A 22,553-nucleotide genomic window follows, 5' to 3' on the forward strand; every position below is an offset into this window, starting at 1 on the left:
GCTTCTGTTGCAAGCAAAGTTAACAATCACCGTGTGCACAGCGGCATCTCTATATCGGCAAAAGCACAGGTATCAACACAGCCTAGTGAACCTACATCTGCAAACTGCGTCTTTCTGGGGATTAACGGTTAGCCATTTATCCAGACCATGCCACAAAACGACTGCTGAAATATTAACATGAGAGTTGTTGAAATTCTTAATTAAACCTGTGCTGGGAAGAGGAACATTTACTCAGTTATTTGATGCAAAGTGTGCCTTCAGGTCATTTCTTGTTAGTAAGTAAGTAAGTAAGTAAAAGTTTATTTGTATACCGCCCTCTCTCCCAAAAGGGACTCAGGGCGGTTTCCAATATAAAATCAGCATAAAACATTGTACAATAAAACACTGAAAACACTATAAAACGCTATAAGAATTAGAAACGAAAACAAAACATAACAATTGACTAAAACAATCACATAAGCAGAAGGAATATAATCACTCAAATAACATGAATCCGCAAAGAAAGAGGGAAAAAAAGACCACTGGGATGGAGGAGAGGATGGCCTGGAGGGACCACTAGAACTAAAATGCAATGTGATATTCTAAGATGCTTTCGGGCAGAGGAATAAAGTGCAGTGTTTCAAGTCAAAGAGGTGGCCTGTGCGACTACTATAGCTATGGGCTCGGTTATCCAAAGGCGCAGCGGAAGAGCCAGGTTTTAAGCAGCTTTTTGAAGGAAGCCAGGGTGGGTGCTTGCCGGATCTCCTCCGGAAGGGAATTCCAGATCCGGGGAGCAACAATAGAAAAGGCCTGCTCCCTCATCCCCGCCAACCGAGCCTGGGAAGGTGGCGGGAGCGAAAGAAGTGCCCTACCGGATGAACGAAGAGGACGAGTGGGTTCATAGCGGGAGATGCGGTCACAAAGGTAGGCGGGTCCCAAACCGTTTAGGGTTTTATAGGTAAGAACCTGCACCTTGAATTGGGACCGGAAAATAATCGGTAGCCAGTGGAGCTCCTTAAACAGGGGAGTAGATCTCTCCCTGTAGTTTGCTCCAGTTAACAACCTGGCAGCCGCACGTTGGACTAACTGAAGTTTCCGGGCCGTCTTCAGGGGCAACCCCACGTAGAGCGCATTGCAATAATCCAGTCTAGAGGTGACTAAGGCGTGGACCACCGTGGCCAAGTCAGACTTCACGAGGTATGGTCGCAGCTGGCGCACAAGCTTTAATTGTGCAAAGGCCCTCCCGGCCACCGCCGACACCTGAGCCTCAAGTGTCAGTGATGAGTCCAGGAGGACCCCCAAGCTGCGGACCTGCGCCTTCAGGGGGAGTGCGACCCCATCGAGCACAGGTTGCCACCCAATACCCCGATCAGACTTGCGACTGACCTCGAGGACCTCTGTCTTGTCAGGATTGAGCTTCAGCTTGTTCGCCCTCATCCAGGCCATTACAGCGACCAGGCACTGGTTCAGTATCTGAGGAGCTTCCTTGGAATTAGGTGGAAATGAGTAGTAGAGTTGAGTGTCATCTGCGTAGAGATGGCACCCAACTCCAAAACTCCGGATGACCTCGCCCAGCGGTTTCATGTAGATGTTAAAGAGCATGGGGGATAAAATGGAACCTTGCGGGACCCCACAGGTCAAAGGCCAGGGGTCCGAGCTGGTATCACCCAGCTTCACCAACTGGGAATGGCCCTCCAGGAAGGACTGGAGCCACTGGAGCGCAGTACCCCCAAGGCCCATCCCAGAGAGCCGTCCCAGAAGGATACCATGGTCGATGGTATCGAAAGCCGCTGAGATGTCCAGGAGAACCAGAAGGGACACACTCCCCCTGTCTAGCTCTCTGCGGAGGTCATCCACCAAGGCGACCAAAGCCGTCTCAGTACTGTGACCAGGCCTGAAGCCGGACTGTGAATGGTCCAGAAAATCAGTGTCGTCTAAGAATCCCTGGAGCTGAGAAGCAACCACCCTCTCCAGTACCTTAATGTTAATGTGGGATTTGTGTATTGATAGTGTTTAAATGCAATTTGTGCCATTCTTGTATTACAACTGATTGCATCATCCAGAATGTACCATAGTGTGGGAAGAATTAATTGCCAAGAAGCTATGATGACCTTGATGTGTGGCTGGAACTAGGGAGTATCCAGACACAAGTGTTTGTGCATAACGATTGCATCAGTTCAGTTCAGTTGAGTTCTGTCTGTCTAGAGTTCGAGTCAAGTTCTATTGGAGAACAGAGCAGTCCTGTGTTCGTCTGTCGTCTGCAAGTCTGTTTGTGTTGATCATTGCTGCATACAGTAAAACTTTGTAAATAGTTTTACCAACATCTCTGAGTGTCTCTTCGTTCTGCTTCCACTGCTTCCATCCAACTACTGCTGCGCTGCAAATACTCTGATATTTCTGACTTATGGAGACCCTAAGGTGGACCAATTATGTTAATTTTTTTGGCTAGATATCTTCAGAATATTTTTTTTGAACTCTGAGGTTGAGAGAGTGTAACTTGCTAAAGTCACCCAATGGCTTTCCATGGCTGAGCAAAAAACTGGAACCCTATTCTTCAGAGTTTTTGTCCAGTGCTCAAACCATTATGCCACCATTTATAAGGTCTCCACAAGTCAGCGGACAACTTGAGACCTAACTTTTGGAAGAAATTGTGCTCAGTAGAGGAGTAATTCACCTTCCAACTTTTCTACTACATTTCTATCTCAGTCTAAAGGACGATAGGCTATAATTAGAAGCAATATAGCTATTTAATCACTGTTTTTGCTACCATAGCTGAATAATAAGCCGGATGAATGACTTACGGTGACCCCATGAATTTCATAGGGTTTTCATAGGCACTGAATACTCTGAGGTGGTTTTTCCAGTTCCTTCCTTGAAAATATAGCAAATAGTATGTGGCATTCAGAGCCCCCGGTGGTGCAGTGGGTTAAACCACTGAGCTGCTGAACTTACTGACATAAAGACAGTTCAAATCCGGGGAGTGGGGGTGAGCTCCTGCTGTTAGCCCCAGCTTCTGCCAACTTAGCAGTTCGAAAACATGCAAATGTGGGTAGAGCGATAGGTACTGCTCTGGTGGGAGGGTAACAATGCTCCATTCAGTCATGCCGGCCACATGACCTTCGAGGTGTCTGTGGACAATACCAGCTCTTTGTCTTAGAAATTGACAAAGATTCGGACACGACTGGACTTAATATCAGGGAAAAACCTTTACCTTTAACTTTATGTGGTATTCATTGGCAATCTCCCATCCAGATACTAGCCAGAGCTGGCCCTGCTTAGCTTTCAAGATCAGGTGGACTTTGGTGCCTTTAGGGCATTTGTTACAGAAGAATTATCAGGTACTAAATAAAAGGTTTAATATAAGTGCAAATCCATTTTAAATGGCTCTGCCATTCACACTTCCACTTTAAAGATCCCTTTCATATCTTTTTTATTATGCATTTATGCATTTCAAATTCCATCCGCAGGCAGGCTGTAAAAGGCTTGCCATTTCCCCAATTTCGGTTAATTCTCTTAATTTCAGTGGATATACTTCCTTTTCATCAGAAACTCTCCCATTAAGCGTGAAAGGCTTTAATCTCTTTCAGAGCTCTGGGTAGGAAACCATTTCATTCCAAATATATTTGCAGATTCATTTCTCATTTAGAGATCAGCGGGACAGACACAGCCAGCAATTCACCACAGATTGGAAACACAAAGAAACGCAAGAGAGACAAGCACAACGGTATGGGATGACATTTTGGAAGCAGCAGAATTTGGTTCTTAGCAAAGGGCTGTAGATGCAAAAAAAAACCCCACAATAGTTACAAACCATTATATAAATTGAACTTTGAACACATATTTTAATGGCAGTTATATTAGTTGCACTCTGAGTAAAACTATTAACATGGATTTCCCACGCTGCTGTGAATAATATACATTTTCCTGTCCAGAAACGAAAACATTACTCAAAGTCTTTCAGTTTCAGGGCATCAAGCTCATAAATAACCCTGTTATAGGAACATCCCCATTATTGAAATGACACAAGCAAACCAAGCTTTCCCAAAGTAGGAGGTTTCTATATTTAAAATGCAATCTGAAACATTATATTCAGGTTTGATAAAGTTGGAAATATATGTCCTCGACCCATTTGGAAGGATGATGGGACTTGCAGTTCAATAGGATCTATCAGGCTGCATTTACATTGCCATATACAGTAGAGTCTCACTTATCCAAGCCTCGCTTATCCAAGTTTCTGGATTATCCAAGCCATTTTTGTAGTCAATGTTTTCAATATATCATGATATTTTGGTGCTAAATTCGTAAATACAGTAATTACAACATAACATTACTGTGTATTGAACTACTTTTTCTGTCAAATTTGTTGTATAACATGATGTTTGGTGCTTAATTTGTAAAATCATAACCTAATTTGATGTTTAATAAGCTTTTCCTTAATCCCTCCTTATTATCCAAGATATTTGCTTATCCAAGCTTCTGTCGGCCAGTTTAGCTTGGATAAGTGAGACTCTGCTGTAATCCCATTTCTGAATCTAGATTATCTGCTTTGAACTGGATTATATGAGTCTACACTGATATATCATCCAGCTCAAAGCAGATAATATACGAGGGTTGAATGAAAAGTAATGCCTCCACCTTCGTTACTTGGGTTTGGATGGGAACATTTTAATAAATCAAACGCAGAAATAATCCTTAGAATGTGCTCTTTCACTACCACTATTCACTTATCCACATAATCACCAGACAATTGGATACATTTCTGCCAACGATGAACACGTTTTCTGAAGCTGTCAGGGAAGAAGTTGACACTCTGTTTCCGCAACCAGCGTCTCACAGGACCCATTGTGCACAGATCTTCCGATAGCCAAGCAAAGCAATAATGTGACCCATACGTTCTTGTGAAATGCTGATTATGCTTGAAATTTCTCTCTAGGTGATACGACGATCGTCCTGAATCAATCTGTCAACCTTTTGCTTGTGAAACTCAGTTGTTGCTGTCACAGGACGTTCACCTCTTTGCTTGTCACACAAGCAAGATGTTCCCACCTCAACATCTTTAAACTTACACGCCCAATGATGCACAAGACTCACATCAACACAATCATCATAAACAGCTTTCATTCTCTGATGAATCTACTTTGGGGTGACCTTCTGCTGTCAAGAATTCAATGACTGCACATTGCTTAAGTTGCATTGACCAACCATCTGCGCAGGGTTCCATACTTTGCATTTTAACAACACAACCGTTCAATGCTAAGGCTTCCTGTCAAATGGAACTGTAGAGGAGAGTCTACTGAAGAAGCCAGTACCTGCCGCAGACCAGTACGGCCATCTGTTGAGGAGTTACGAAGGTGGAGGCATTACTTTTCATTCAACCCTCGTAGATGCAGCCTGATTTCAACCCTCAATGACACTTTGTAGGCTTTCTTTTTCAGGCTGGAACATTATGCTTGTTAGGAATAATGGTAACCTTTTCGGCACGTGTTTTCCCCACTGGTGTCTATTTGTAGTAAGTGATAATTGGGGGGTTTATCAAGTCACGCTCCTTTGGGGATTAGAGGTCACGTTTTCAAGAAGTAGCCAAAGATTGCCATCTAAACACATCAAAGATCATCACAGAGAGTGAAATGCCCACAAAAACCTTCAGATTAGGAGAAGAATGTCTTACACTTAGATCACAACATCAGCAAATAGGGACTCCTATAGACAGCTGATCCCGAGTCCTATCTTGACCAGGAATTGAGGTGACAGAAGGTCATGATGGTATCTTGTACAGTCCCCATTCAACTTGGGTCCCTTCCACTATGGCAGAGACTCAAATAATCCAGTTCAAAGCAGATATTGTGGATTGTCAGCCTTGATATACAGCTGTGTGGAAGTGCTTTAAATGGGTTGCACATTGGAGAGGTTTTTTAAATATGATGCTTCTTCAAGAGATGTGGGGTCAAGTCTTAGAATTTGTTTGAAACTGATGCAAACTTCAATCAAAGAGAGTCATGCTGGAGGACCTAGAAAACTCTTAAATGGGTATCATCTCTAGGAATTTACTAGGGTCCCTTCGACACTGCCATATAATCCAGATTTTCAAAGCAAATAATCCACATTATCTGCTTTGACCTGGATTATATTTATTTACTATTTATTTATTTATTAACTGCATTTCTATACCACTTTTCTCACCCCTGAGGGGACTCAAGAAGGTTTGCAACATAATAAATGGCAAAATTCAGTGCCTCTCATATGTATAAAAATATATCACATATTTAAATCAAAAACATATAACTGTTGATTAAACCATTAAAACAATAAAAACATCAAACATAGACATATACGAGTCTACACTGCTATATTATCCAGTTCTAAGCAGATAATCTGGATTTTATATGGCATGAGTCTACACTGACCATATAACGCAATTCAAACTGCATTATATGGCAGTGTAGATGGGGCCTTAAACTGCACTGTATGAATCTACACTGACCAGATAACGCAGTTTCAAACTGCATTATATGGCAGTGTAGATGGGGTCTTAAATTGCACTGTATGAGTCTACACTGACCATATAACGCAGTTTTAAACTGCATTATATGGCAGTGTAGATGGGGCCTTAAACTGCACTATATGAGTCTACACTGACCATATAACGCAGTTCAAACTGCATTATATGGCAGTGTAGATGGGGCCTTAAACTGCACTATATGAGTCTACACTGACCATATAACGCAGTTTCAAACTGCATTATATGGCAGTGTAGATGGGGCCTTAAACTACACTATATGAGTCTACACTGACCATATAATGCAGTTTCAAACTGCATTATATGGCAATGAAGATGGGGACCTAGTGTATTTCCCTAAATGCCACATTTGTTTGCAATTCATTTATAACTCATTGAACTACAGCAAGATAGGACAAATCTCCATTATTTCCATTCTCTGGACCATATTTTTAATCCTTGGCCAAATGACTCTAATTTAAATAAAATATATTCCCGCAATGTCTGAAACCATCAGCAGGGTTCAGAGGTCTTGGCCTCAGAGATGCCATCTCTGATTCCCCAGAAAACGTGGCAATGTCTCAATGCATCGGAAGAGCACTGCCAAATGGATTAGTGCTCTGACAATTACATCTGACATTTGAATTATAATGTTGAATAATTTTGTGCAGGCGTTGAGTAGGAGAACAAAGAGAAAAGAACAAGGAAATCTGCTTGCAAGTTGGCAATGGAGGCAAACATACCAACACTTTAGGATGATTTGTACACGTTGAACATCCCCACTCGGAAGTCCAAAATGCTCCAAAATCTGGAGTTGTTCATATGGATGACTGAGATAAATTACACCTTTGTTTTCTGAAAGTTCAATGTATATACACTTTGTTTCACGTACAAAACTTTTAACTTTTAATTCAACCATCGTAGAATGAGAGACTCTATTAGACTCGCAGACAGAGAGATACTTCAGATTCTTGGCTGTTGATTCTAAGAAAGATGCCTTGTGTTATCTGCACAGAGAAACTATTTCAAATCTTGTCCGTAACTGGACTGATAAGCAAAGCACCTGTATGCTCAATACATGAAGTTTGTGAGTAAACCAACTACGTTATTTTTAAAGACGTCTACTTATGATTGTTTCTTGAGAGCATGATTTAAAGGCAAATATATTTTAAGGGAGAGTCGATTTTTTGGCAACTAAAAGAACACTTCTGAAATTCTGCTATATATATGTGTGCAAGTGTTTTTGGTGCATTGGCATATCCTTGTCCCTAACAGTTCAAAGAGTTACATCAGGTATATCAGTTTAACAACTGAGAAACCTAATTGCCTTGTACGAATGACATTTTCTTAAAAAGGTTATGGCATCAAAAGGTTGTGACTTCTAACAAGGTCATGCCTTTCCAAAGATCATAAAATCTCCAAAAGGTTATGGAGATTTCCATTTTCCAAAACCATGGACTATGTGGGCAAACAAACGTAATGCCTAATAAAAGTAATTGACAATCAGACTCACATTATAGTTATTTGTTGATTGTTAGAAGAAGAAGCAGAGCTGAAAATGGGGGGAAAGGACACACTTTCTCCCTGCCTCTCATTCCCTTGGGTGCCTTTCTGTCAAATAATGGCTATTTATTTGATTTGTATGAGCACCGTTTACCCCACATTTACTTCTGATTGAAGTGGAGGCCATCTGTTTGTTTGGCAGGCCATGAAAAAGAAACTACCGAGAGAGTTCAAGATCATATAATGTAATTAGCGGCATTGTTTTATCTAGCAGTGAAAGACCAGAATCAAATTAGACTCAACAAGCTAGAGACTATCTCTCACATACAAATCAAATGAACTCAATGGCAGAGAAGAAGGACCACGAAAGATCATGGCCAGATCCTGAATCGAGGCTGAGTTTTATCTCGGTTCCTTCCCAATGTTTTTCTCAGAAACGACGCACAGAAAATGTTCCTGGTATTATGTTATCTAGTTAGGCTTTCATCTATTATTATTTTTGTTGTCCCTTGTCCCGAAATCTGAGTAGAAAGACATTCATAAATGGATTAAATGTATCTGCGGTCAGGAACATGCTCAGAAGCTTACATTAAAAGCAAAACAAATCCACTCAACCACATGGGCATTCCAAGTCGATGGATCACCCTTTTCAGAAGGAGTAATTATTCTTCAATTAATAACCATACTTGACATTTCTAAAGTATCTTCAGCTGTTCAAAGAGACTCGTCTATTTGTGGTCATTAAAACCAAGCCTTTGGCTCTCTATGGCCCCATCTACATTGCCATCTAATTCAGTTTAACTGCACTAAACTGCAGGATATGAGTCCGCACTGCCATGCAATACAATTACTCCACAAATTGGGTCTTTGGACTGTAATAAAGTTTTGATTGATTGATTGATTGATTTGCTCTGCAGTCCCCAAACCCAGCCACAGTCACCAACGCCTCATCTACATTGCCATATAATGCAATTGTAACAGCATTCTATCCTCAATATAGATTCATGTAATGGAGATTCATATAAGGGAGCCCCTGATGGCACAGCGGGTTAAACCGCTGAGCTCCTGAACTTGCTGACCGAAAGGTTGGTAGTTCGAATCTATGGAGCAGAGTGAGCTCCTGCTATTAGCACCAGCTTCTGCCAACCTAGCAGTTCAAAAACATGCAAATGTGAGTAGATCAATAGGTACTGCTTCTGCGGGAAGGTAATGACAGTCCGTGCAGTCATGCCGGCCACACAACTTTGAAGGGGTCTACGGACAACACCGGTTCTTTGGCTTAGAAATGGAGGTGAGCACCAACCCCCAGAGTCGGACATGACTAGACCTAATGTCATGGGAAAAACTTTACCTAATGGAGTTAAATGAAAGTAAACTGCATTATATGAGTTGTCGAAGGCTTTCATGGCCAGAATCACTGGGTTGCTGTGAGTTTCCAGACTTTTTGACCATGTTCCAGAAGCATTCTCTCCTCACGTTTCACCCACATCTATGGAAGGCATCCTCAAAGGTTGTGAGGTTAATGTCCAGGATGGGAGAAAGAACTCTTGTCTGCTTGAGGCAGGTGTGAATGTTGCAGTTGGCCACCTTGATTAGCATTGAATGACCTTGCAGCTTCAAAGCCTGGATGGGAATTCTTTCTCCCATCCTGGACATTCTGCAGATATATAAACCCCACTTGCCTTGTTTCCAACAGACCTCACAACGGGGTTGTTGTATGTCTTTCGGGCTGTGTGGCCATGTTCCAGAAGTATTCTCTCCTGACATTTCGCCCACATCTATGGCAGGCATCCTCAGAGGTTGTGAGGTATGGATAAACTAAGTAAGGAAAGGAAAGAAATATATATCTGTGTGGAGTCCAAGGTGTGGCAAGAGTTCTTTGTCACTGGGAGCCAGCATTAATGTTTCAGTTAATCACCCTAATTAGCATTGGACCTCACAACCTCTGAGGATGCCTGCCATAGATGTGGGCAAAACATCAGGAGAGAATGCTTCTGAAACTTGGCCATACAGCCCGGAAAACTCACAGCAACCCTGCAGTATATGAGTCTACACTGACCGTATCATGTCATTCCAAACTGCATCGTATGGCACCCAAGACCAGGAATCATCCAAATGCCACAGATTTACTTCAAGCTTAAATGGGAAAGTGCCACCTTGTGGATACTTTCAATACTAGTTTGAAATAGATGCTACATATTTTATTTTTCATCCCCTATAAACCACAGATGGAGTTCCCAGTGGCGCAGAGGGTTAAACCGCTGAGCTGCAGAACTTGCTGACTGAATGGTTGGCGGTTCGAATCCAGGGAGCGGGGTGAGCTCCCGCTGTTAGCCCCAGCTTCTGCCAACCTAGCAATTTGAAAACATGCAAATGTGAGCAGATCTATAGGTACCACTCCGGCGGGAAGATAATGTCACTCCAAGCAGTCATGCTGGCCATATGACCTCGGAGGCGTCTATGGACAACGCCGGCTCTTTGGCTTAGAAATGGAGATGAACACCAACCCCCAGAGTTGGACATGACTGGACTTCATGTCAAGGGGAAGCCTTTACCTTTACCTTTATCTTGTAAACCACATATAGAATTAAACTAACTAAAATAACCTGGTGATACCTGCTAGTTTCAAACGGAAACTGTTTATGAATTATCTGTGGCTTTAAGAAGTGCTTTACTATTTCCAAATTCCATTTAATTCTGTATTTGACACTTTGTTTGCTAGTCAAAGAACATATGGTTTCTACATTTGTTTTTAACTCAGGTCCCATCTACACTGGCATATAATGCAATATAATGCTGTGAGGTTTCCGCGCTGTCTGGCCATGTTACAGAAGCAGTCTCTCCTGATGTTTTGCCCACATCTCTGGCAGGCATCTTCAGAGGTTGTGAGGTCTGTTGGAAACTGCAATATATGGCAGTGTAGATGGGCTTCAACCAATTTCATCCTTTTTGGACACCTAAAGGTAAAGGTAAAGGTTTCCCCTGACGTGTCTGACTCTGAGGGTTGGTGCTCATCTCCATTTCTAAGCCGAAGAGCCGGCGTTGTCCGTAGACACCTCCAAGGTCATGTGGCCGGCATGACTGCATGGAGTGCCGTTACCTTCCCGCCGGAGTGGTACTTATTGATCTACTCACATTTGCATGCTTTCGAACTGCTAGGTTGGCAGAAGCTGGAGTTTACAGCGGGCGCTCACTCCGCTCCCCGGATTTGAACCTGGGACCTTTCAGTCTGCAAGTTCAGCAGCTCTGCGCTTTAACACACTGAGCCACCGGAGGCTCCTTTTGGACACCTACCGAGTATGAATACAGTCAGATTATTCATCTTGCCAAGGACTCATTACTCATCAGATGGAGTATTTGCTCAGCAATTTATGAGTAACCCCTTGCTCTTTTACCTGAGATAGCTCTTTATTTAGAAATGGCAGGAATGAATCTGGAGTTTACTGTGCGAAAGTATGTATTCTGTCGACTTAACTTTAGCTCCTGCTGATTGAGGCTCCTTCTACACTGCCATATAATACAGATTATCAAAACAGATAATCCACATGATCCGCTTTGAACTGGATTATATGAGTCTACACTGCCATATAATCCAGTTCTGGATTTTATATGGCAGTGTAGAAGGGGCCTTATTGGTCTATGGTGGAGGTGAATCCTAAAATTTGGGAGAAGAAACATGATTTCAACACACGAAAAGGATGGGAAGTAATGCATGTTGCTGCTTCCAACCAAGTTTCCATTGATTCCAACCAACACTGAATTCTGTACATAGTCTTTAAACCTCATTAATAGGGGGGAAATGTGTTCTCTGTTTCAATGTATGTATCCTGAAATGGTACATCGTGCCTGCAATTTAGTGAAAGCTGAAAAGGTAACTTCTATTTTTAGCTGTCCTCATTTTCAGATCTTAGGAAATTGAAGATCATGATGTACCTCTGCTACGATTGATACCAGGCGTCTCAAACAAATAAATCTCCGCCTAATCCCACAAAACCTCTGCTTATTATCAGCGCACTTTTTGCTATTCCAACCCAATCTTGCCTGACTCGGTTGCTGCAGCAACGATACTCAGCGCCTTCATTAATGTATTAACAATATTTGTTTATTGCTCGCCATGCCTCTTGCGGAACAACAATGGAGTCAGCTGGACTTCCAAAGGGAAGATGCACAACTGATGTGGAATCGTAGGAGTTGTAGTCTCACAAGGTTGTGAGCCTTCTCTGCCAAAGAGTGCCAAACTGCAACTTCCACGATTCCATAGCATTGAGCCATGGTGGTAAAAGTGGCATCAAACTGCATTAATTCTACAGTGTAGATGTACCCAGAGGAAAATCTGGATGTTGCAGTTGTGCTGTGGATGCAGCTATGCATTATGTGGATTCCTTGCAGCAACTAAGTGCAGTAGAGTCTCACTTATCCAACATAAACGGGCCGGCAGAATGTTGGATAAGCGAATATGTTGGATAATAAGGAGGCATTAAGGAAGAGCCTATTAAACATCAAATTAGGTTATGATTTTACAAATGAAGCACCCAAACATCATGTTATACAACAAATTTGGCAGAAAAAGTAGTTCAATATGCAGTAATGCTATGCAGTAATTACTATATTTATGAATTTAGCACCAAAATATCACAATATATTGAAAACATTGACTACAAAAATGTGTTGGATAATCCAGAACATTGGATAAGCGAGTGTTGGATAAGTGAGACTCTACTGTAGTATGTTCACTTTATTTTAGCCATGGAGACACAATCTAAGGCTCCTTCTACACCCCCATAATAAATCCACATTATCTGCTTTGAACTGGATTATATGGCTGTGTAAACTCACATAGTCCAGTTCAAAGCAGATAATATGGATTATCTGCTTTGATAATCTCGATTATAAAGCAGTGTAAATGGGGCCCAAAGATGGATCTACACTGCCATATAATTCAAAGTATCTAAACAGATAAACCACATGATCTGCTTTGAAATGGATTACATGAGGCCCCTTCTACACTGCCATATGATCCAGTTTCTGATCCCGTATTATGCGCTTTGGACTGGATTATATGTCACTGTAGACTCATAATTCAGTTTAAAGCAGATAATCTCGGATCAGATACTGAATTATATGGCAGTGTAGATCCAGCCAGGGTCTACACTGTCATATAATTCAGTTCGAAGCTGATAATCTGGATTTTATATGGCAGTGTAGATGGGGCCTCAGGTTGGAAGTACATTGTCACATAATCCAGACTATCAAAGCAGATAATCAACACTATTTGCTTTGAACTGGATCAGATGAGTCTACACTGCCATATAATCCAGTTCGAAGCAGACACTCTGGATTTTATATGGCAGTGTAGATGGGGCCTCAGGTTGGAAGTACACTGCCACATACTCCAGATTATCAAAGTAGATAATCAACACTATTTGCTTTGAACTGGATTATACGAGTCTACACTGCCATATAATCCAGCTCAAAGCAGATATTCTGGATTTTATATGGCAGTGCTGAAGGGGCCTCAGGCTGGATGCACATTGTCACATAATCCAGATTATCAAAGCAGATAATAAACACTATTTGCTTTGAACTGGATTATATGAGTCTACACTGCCATATAATCCAGTTCAAAGCAGATACTCTGGATTGTATATGGCAGTGTTGAAGGGGCCTCAGGTTGGATGCACACTGTCACATAATCCAGATTATCAAAGCAGATAATCCACACTATCTGCTTTGAACTTGATTATATGAGTCTACACTGTCATATAATCCAGTTCAAAGTAGATAATCTGGATTTTATATGGCAGTGTAGATGGGGTCTCAGATGCAAAGTGGATGGAATAAGTAATGTCAGAAAAAGGAGAAACTACATTTGAGGATTTGGATTCCCCAAATCATTGGATCCACACTGCGGAATCTCAAGGCCAAGCACTAAGAGTTAGTATAACCTCTTAAAGTCACCAAACATTTCATTGATGAGTTTTGTGTAAACTGGAAACTTGTGCTTCTCCTAGGAACTACCCACTTACGTTTTCTTTACTCCGCATCCCTCTCCCTCCTTCCCTCTCACTATGTTTACTTGGGAGGAAAGAAAAGCAGCTCAATAAAGAGAGGGAACCGTGCATGGGAGAAAAGCAATAACAGAACAGACAGCTGGCTTTGAATGGCTTTCGCTGTAAGTCCAAATGCACAAAGAGCTGTAAAGATTGATTAATTTTTAATTCTGAAGGAGGCTGTCAAAAAACGGGTCAGAAAAAGGTCCCCCTCTCCCTTCATTTCCTGACTGCCCACACTGACACTAAATAAAGAAAAAACTAATAAAACCCGTTTTGCAGGCAATGCCATCTAATAAAAGCTCACATCCTCAGTCTGGAGAGGGACCTGGCACAGCAGAGAAAGAGAGCTTAGAAAAGAAATGAAGCTGGAAAAAGATGTGTTTAACTAACCCATGCCCTATCTGTTCCCATTTCTAGAATTATTTCTGTTATAGATACTCATAATCTATAAGGAACTAAGGAAAAGTTAGAGATTCCCTCCTTCATAAGAGCTGGAGGCTGGACCATTGATGGTGACCAAAGAGGCTCCAGGGGACTCTATGGGTGCATCTATACTGTAGAGTTAATGCAGTTTGACACCATGGTTCTATGCTCTCAAATCCCATGTGTTATAATTTTACAAGTTCATAGAATCATAGAGTTGGAAGAGACCTCGTGGGCCATCCAGTCCAACCCCATTCTGCCAAGAAGCAGGAAAATCACATTCAAAGCACCCCTGACAGATGGCCATCCAGCCCCTGCTTAAAAGCCTCCAAAGAAGTTGGAAAGGAAATATGGAAGAATTTTGTTTTACGTGACAGTGGCAGCTCGGATAGTATACACTAGATATTGGAAAACCTCAGAGGTGCCTCCCTTAGCAGAACTGGAACAATATATTATAGAGTTGCTGATGATGGACAAAATAACAATGCACTTAAGAGGAGAACCTTTAGAGAACTTTGTTAATGAATGGCAACCAATGATCCAACATTTCAAAGTAAAATTAATCTAAAAATGAGTCTACACTGCCATATAATCCAGTTCAAGGAAGATAATCTGAATTGTCTTTGGCAGTGTAGATCCATCCTAAATTAGAAACACCCAATATGTTCAGCTGTAGAAATGGTGATGAGGAAAGGAGAGGCAATTACAATGGAAAGGATGCTTCCCCACTTCGGTACATCCATGATTTCTGTCCAAAAGTCAACTTGTCATAGCAAGTGGATTGTTCCTTTAGGACCGTGCTTGTTAAAAGGGGAAATTGACCGTGAGTTTGGGCCTCTGCTCTTTCCAGCATGCCGCCTGTCACAACCGTGAGTGTCACCACCAAAAGAAGGTGACAGCCTGTTCTTTTGCATTAGCTTCTCCCTCTCATTCACAGACAGAGAGGAAAATTGTCTCAGTCTCTCCAGATGTGACCACCTTTGTGCATTTCACACACACTGGCATTTCAAAAATCACATTGTTTTTTGCTCACACAGGGTGCAGAACCAGCATTGCTTGAGTGTTGGACCACAACTCTGGAAATTGGGGTTTGGATCCCTGCTCAGCCATGGAAACCCATTGGGTGACTTTCAACACGCTCTCTCAACCTCAAAGGAAGGCAATGGCAAAAGTCTTCTGAACATATCTTGCCAAGAAAACTTCATGAGAGGATTGCCAGGAGTCAGAAGCAATTTGAAGGCACACAAAAGGAGTACAAAGAAGGATGTACTGAACTAAAGAGTGTGAGTACAATCCATTTGGAGTATCAGCAAGAAATGCTCCTGACCGCCAATGAGCATGGAGCACTAATGGGCAACACAAAGGGATGCTCCTTTACACAATATCCATTGAAATGAACATGAATGGAATGGGGGAATGATTAATCAGGTAGGTAGTAAATACAAATAATAATAATAATAATAATAATAATAATAATAATAATAATAATAATAACTGGGATCTGCATGCATCATCCGAAAATACATCACACAGTCCTAAATGCTTGGGAAGTGTTCGACTTGTGATTATGTAATACGAAATCCAGCATATCTATCTTGTTTGCTGTGTCATAATAAAATAATAATAATAACATAATTTGAATTGTCTTTAATATTAATGCTGTTTAATACTGTTTTAATATTTGTATATTTGTATATTTTAAGTTGTGTTGTAATGCTTTTAATTGTGAGCAGGTATGAATCTCCGTAAGGAGAGAAAAAGTGGAATATAAACATAATGATTTTTTATCGTGTCAGAAGTGACTTGAGAACATACTGTTTTTGGTGTGAGAGAATTGGCTGTCTACAGAGACATTGCCCAGGGGACGCCTGGATCTATTACCATCCTGCTGGGAGGCTTCTCTCGTGTCCCTGTAAGCTAGAGCTGACAGACGGGAGCTCACCCCATCTTGCAGATTCAAACCGGCAACCTTCAGGTCAGCAACCAAACCTTTAGGTCAGCAGTCCAGTCAGCCAAGGGTTTAACCCATTGTGCCACCGTGGCTCCTTACTGTCCGATAAGAACGCATAACAATTAGCCTAACTGGCAAACAATTGTTCCATATAATGGTCACACTATCCATCCCAGTTAAAATACAGAACAGAAATAACAGCACAATTATTATTATTTTTAGTTCGACCAATATAACCTTCAGGTCAGCAGTCCAGCTGGCACAAGAGTTTAACCCATTGTGCCACTGCAGCTCCTAAAATAATAATAATAATAATAATAATAATAATAATAATAATAATAATAATAATAATAATAGCAGCAGCAACAACAACGATAACTTCAGGGGAAATGGATGGATGAACACTGGTTTAGACATACAGATAATGCACCCATCTATCAACCAGTTCTAGTATTTTCCCAGTTCAGAGCACAACAATTTGAAACAGATTTCAAAAGCAAAACAAAACCAATATTTTTTAAAAAAAATTGTTTTAAAGCACACATAACAAAAAGCAATCCATAAGGCATCCCTGATTTCAAGAACTAAAGGCCACACAAAACATGATTGTTCATTTTGCACACTGAAAGCTAAAAAGGTACGGAGCCAGGCAAAACAGCTATGATTTCAACCTTTCATTCTGGAGATGTTTGGAGTTCAGCTCCAAGAAGCCTCAAGCAACTTAACCTTGGGTTATGCAGTTTGACATCACTTTAACTGTTATGGTTCAATGCTATGAAATCATGAGAGTTGTGGCTTCAGAAGGTCTCTAAGCTTCTCTGCCAACTACACATCCCATGATTGAGCCATGACAGGAAAACTGGGGTTGAACTGCATGAATTTGGCAATCTGCACCCTTTCTCAAAGCTTCTGAAAGCTGGTTCAAACCATCCAGCGACTCAAAGGTTGAAAATCCCTGATTTAAACTGCTTGACTCACAGAAGTCAAGGACATGTGACTGCAAAGGCGCTTTGCAAGCTTTCATCATAAGTCCAAACTGTTAGGTTTGGAAGCTAAATTTATACTATTTCCTACTGTGGAGGTATAGGCGGAAGAAAAGTGCGACTCAGGAAGACTTGTGCATCTTGTTACACTAGAACTGGATCACAATGAAAACATACAGCACAGTTTCAAACAGCCCAAAAGCAAGACAGAAATCAAAAGACGACTTGTAGGATGTTTGACAAGCATAACTGTGATGCATTGAAAGGGAGAAGAAGTGTTCAAAGGTGCGGAACAGACGCAGAGTAAGGACAATCATAAAACAAGGTTTCTTAGTAACAAATGGTGTGTGCACTTCATTGTCACTTTTGTGTGGGTGCAATGATTACACACTTCACTGTGTTTGCGGCAGTCACTTCAAGCCAAAGACTGTGAGGCAAGGTCTGAAGGGCACCGCATTTATCACACTGTCTATTGCACAGGATGCATCAGGCAACTGGAAATGCTAGCTCTCAATGAAGGTTGCATCTCTGTGTCCACAGATGGTAGTCTTGCAAATAAACCCACAAAACTATGAGGGTTGAATGAAAAGTAATGCCCCCACCTCCGTTACTTGGGTTTGGATAGGAGTATTTTAATAACCCAAACACAGAAATAATCCTTAGAATGTGCTCTTTAACTACCATTGTTCACTTTTCCACATCATCACCGGACAATTGGATACATTTCTGCCAACAATGAATAAGTTTTCTGAAGCCGTCACAGAAGAAGTCGACACTCTGTTTCCGCAACCAGCGTCTCAGAGGACCCATCGTGCACAGATCTTCCGATAGCCAAGCAAAGCAATAATGTGACCCACACATTCTTGTGAAATGCCGATTATGCTTGAAATTTCTCTCTGAGTGATATGACGATCATCCTGAATCAATCTGTCAACCTTTTGTTTGTGAAACTTGGTGGTTGCTGTCACAGGACATCCAACTCTTTGTTTGTCACGCAAGTCAGATGTTCCCACCTCAACATCTTTAAACGTACTCACCCAACGACGCACAGGACTCCCATCAACACAATCAACATAAACAATTTGCATTCTCTGATGAATCTCTTTTGAGGTGACACCTTCTGCTATCAAGAATTCAATGACTTCACGATGCTTAAGTCACATTGACTGTCTGTCTGCACAGGGTTCCATACTTCGCACTTTAACAACACAACCGTTCAATGCTAAGGCTTCCCGCCAAATAGAACTGTAGAGGAGAGTCTACTGAACAAGCCAGTACCTGCCGCAGACCAGTACTGCTGAGGAGTTACGAAGGTGGATGCATTACTTTTCATTCAACCCTCATACTAGCCTGTACATGTTTTGTTTCTCTGCCAGTGGATGCAAATACAGTAGTTGTCAAAAATGTCATACATTGTATCTGAGGTTGTTGTTGTGCGCCTTTTCCATTTATGATGACCTGAAGGTGAAACTATCACAGGGTTTTCTTGTGTTCAGATAAGGGTTGCCATTGCCTTCTTATGGCTGATTCGGTCACTGTTTACTTATAACCTCATGGCATATGAAAAAATAAATGTTGTAGGACACTTCTGCTCCAGTTCACTCATGGAGCCCCACACCACCCATCAGACCTCTGACCTCTGGCAGGGCTCCGTGGGTGAACTGGGGTGAACTGGGGTGGCAGCATGGTAGGACGCTGTGCCGCCAACATGGTAGCCTCCCTGTGTTCCATTAGGAACTATGAGACTACCGTGGGATTAATCACATGGCAACGCTTCCCCACATGCGATGGGGAAGCATCAGCTGCCAGTCGGGGTCCTGGGATCGCCACCCCGATTCACCACGGAGGTTGGCGAAACACAACACTAGACCTTATCCATGTGATGAAGTCCTTATCCATGTGATGAAATCCTATTGTTACAACACCAGAAGCAACTGTGTTATCAAGCTGCTGAGTTATTTCTAGCTGGGAAAATGATATTAGCAGCACCCAGGAGGACAGGGAACTAATGCCAAGGCACTGACTGCTTGACCAACCGTCTGGCCTGCAAAAGGGCTTTGGGACATGTCTGCGGGACAGACTATTCCAGAGTATTTCACCTCATTTAGACCCAGCCATATAGTTCACGTTCCTCTCTCTGCATCTCTTCCCTTTAATTTCCCCACATCTTTCCATTCTCCTTTCTATTCATTGAGAAAAAGCTTACCTTTTCTCAATGAAGAGATGGTAAGGTAAGCCACTGGAGAAAAAGACCCTACCTGGTTTCCTTCTCCATCCTCAGATCATTGCAGAAAATTGGAGCATACAGGAGCCTGGTAGAAGTTGTAAATGGGATGGGGAAAACTCAGATAGCGGTGGTTTATCTTCTCATGTAGACCTGTTTCACCCCTGACCACCTGGCATGTGCCCATTCAGTTCAAGACAGCATGATGTCCTACCTGTGGCATCTTTGTAGATCTATCCAACACTTCGATTGTGCTTTTCCTGCAGGACTGGATGCTCCCTGTGGTCTCCTCCAACAAATAGAAAGAGGACCTTTGTGCTTAACAGGTAAAACATATTCTCTGGGGAACATCCAGTCTTTGCTTACACTGCCTTTTATCATATTCATGCTAATTCTCGTGTCTCGCCCCCAGCTGAACTCTTAGAAGCTGGGAACAGACTGATCTGATCAGCAAATGCTAATAGGAGCGAAAATATTTTTTCTAGCTCACAGAAAAATCATCTCTCTTCAAACGTGTTCATCAGGCAATGCATTTTTAAAAATATTGTCAGTGTTGAATTTTCTTTCCCCAGCACTGAGAACAGAAAGGAACAAAATTACACAATTTCACAGAGATGGTAAATATTCAGGAATCTCAGTACAGTGTACTGTTCAATTTGCAAGATTTTTTTCTAACCCAGCGCCAGTTGAATCAGTCGCCAGAAGGGAAGAAGGGAAACCACACTGACATCCATTACTGAATTGATTAAAGCCCTGTATTTCAGTGAAGAATATCCATTTGCAGTGATCTGTAAATTTCGGCTGCACCTGCTCCCTGACAAAAGCTACTCACCAGGCAGCAAAAAGGAGCCCAGGTTCCCAGTCAAATGTTTATCTCGTGATAATTTCCTTTCCTCCACCATTTCAAGGAAGGAAATTGTACAGCTTTCACCCATAATTTGATCTGTACTTTTGTTGACAACGGAAAACAAAAATCCAACGTGGATGTTTCATTGACATCAGATGAGACACAGCACAAAAACTATCGAAGGAAAGATGTGTGGGCAGAACCAAAGTCTATAGAACTACTACATCTCCTGAAAAGTGTATCATGGTTTACATTGGTGAGAGGCATTAAAGGACATGGCTCACAGGTTTGTGGAGTTCTTCGAAACTCCTCCTTGGCCTCCTTTTTGAGAAACTCAGTCTTAAATGTGGCACAACTTAACCAAAAACATCTGTGTGTGTGGCCAAGCATGCATCCTCACACAGAAGCTTAGGCCACAAGACAGAAAAGCAAATTGTTCCCTGACATCAAGTCACAGATTTACAGTTCAGGGTCAAAAATAGCCAATGTGGCTCTGGATTTGGGCAATTTTGGTCAGCCTTTCCAGAAAAAATGAAAACCAATACTCTTAGAGGTCTAACTTTGGTCTATATTTGACTGCTCTGGCCAAACCCTATGCAATTTGCTTAACTACATGACATACACATTGACTTTATACCAGACTTTAGATGAGACAGTTGGGGGGCTCGTTCCTTGTCCACCATCATCCTATTCTGTTCAAAATATAACACTTTGAGTCACTCATTTGATAAGGCAAATATCAAATACAAACCTCTGGAGCTGTGTTCCGGAGATACAAAAGAAATGTTAATTACAGATAAGGAAAGCTTGGTTACTGTGGTCAGAACATTAGTGGGGAGATGTGTTTTGCATCTGTCCTGTTATATTAAATGCCGGGATGTTTACTTTCTTGTTATTTCACAAAGGACCATATTTGTCAACCCAGATTTGCACTAAGTCCATGTTAATAGCTTTACCGTCCCTCTCTGGCAACAACCTCAGATGCTTGAAACAGAAATGTAGAAAGTAAGGCATTCAAAACAATCACATAAGTTGCTTATCAATACAATCCAAATAGTTTCTTAGTTTACAAACAGTGTGTTACATATCAAGATTGGGAGCAGTCAATGCTAATCTCTTCAAGTGTGAAAATTACCATCATGAGAGCTTTGTTTGATGCCCCAGAACTGGATTGCTTCTGTCAAATGGGAAGGCTTACCTTGTGCGGCTCTGAACGGCGCTCATTCATCCAGAGAACCCGGGGAACCCCGTCAAAGATCTTCTAAAAGGGAATTCCTTCCAGCAGCATCTCTCCCAGAGTTAAATCCCAGCCATGTGGGGCGAGATGGAGATCAACATCTGGATGCAAAGAGGATGTCTGTGGAGGGAAGGCAGTTTTCGGTTCATAGCGAGACGCCGGATCTTCAGATGTCTCAGCCCAAACCACTGGCTGCTGTTGGACAGAACAGTGAGCCGTTTTCTTACATCCAGAAACAGATCCACCTTTCACTGCCAGGAACATCCCCTGCTTGTACAAGAGCTCTTCACTTGTTAACCCTCAGATAGCTGAAGGATACCAAACAGCAGCATGTGCTTCTCTCCTCTTGTGTGTTGCTCTATCCGTGCATTTTCCAATCCATTCCCTCTTTGATTTCGCCTTCCCAGGATGCTGCGGCTTTTAGCGATGCGTTCCCAAGGGGAAAGGGGAAACAATAACAGAGATTTAAAGGCGTCCTGACAGAGAACACAGGCAGCCCCGCTGAACAAACGTACCAAGCCGATAAGGTCTGACTGGAAAGCTATTATTAGAAAGGTGCAGGAGAAGGAAACCAAATCCTCATCTAGAGTTGGGGGAGAGGAAGTAGCCGGGTCCTATTATGGAGCAAAGTCAATGCATTTCTGGATTTAGAGCAGATTTTTCCAGGAAGAGTCCATGCTTCTTGCTTCTTCTCATTGCCTCTAGAGCAGGACGGCTCAGGTGTTTACACACCTCAGCGTGGGACACTGACTCTTTTGCAAGACCACATGCAAAGCTTGCTCTTCACTTCTGGTGTCATTTTCAGCTTGAGTTTGACTTTGCATAAAGAGACCTGGGGTTTGTCCTCAGGGACTAAA

The 22,553-nt window shown here is 42.0% G+C and overlaps 1 protein-coding gene across 3 annotated transcripts in view; it reads right to left on the bottom strand.

Annotated features, from left to right (window-relative positions):
* Positions 1–22,136, bottom strand: part of gramd1b (GRAM domain containing 1B) — a 246,854-nt gene extending 224,718 nt beyond the window's left edge. For 2 of the 3 annotated variants that reach the window (XM_062961380.1, XM_062961378.1), the window contains exon 1: positions 21,658–22,126. In XM_062961380.1, coding sequence (XP_062817450.1) covers positions 21,658–21,683 — 26 coding nt within the window. In that variant the 5' untranslated portion in view covers positions 21,684–22,126. Of the gene's footprint in view, positions 1–21,657 lie in introns of all 3 variants that reach the window. The other variant, XM_062961375.1, reaches the window with a different exon arrangement.
* Positions 22,137–22,553: the final 417 nt, after the last annotated feature.

The sequence above is a fragment of the Anolis carolinensis genome, unplaced genomic scaffold (genome assembly GCF_035594765.1).
Source record: "Anolis carolinensis isolate JA03-04 unplaced genomic scaffold, rAnoCar3.1.pri scaffold_8, whole genome shotgun sequence".
Lineage (NCBI taxonomy): Eukaryota > Metazoa > Chordata > Lepidosauria > Squamata > Dactyloidae > Anolis > Anolis carolinensis.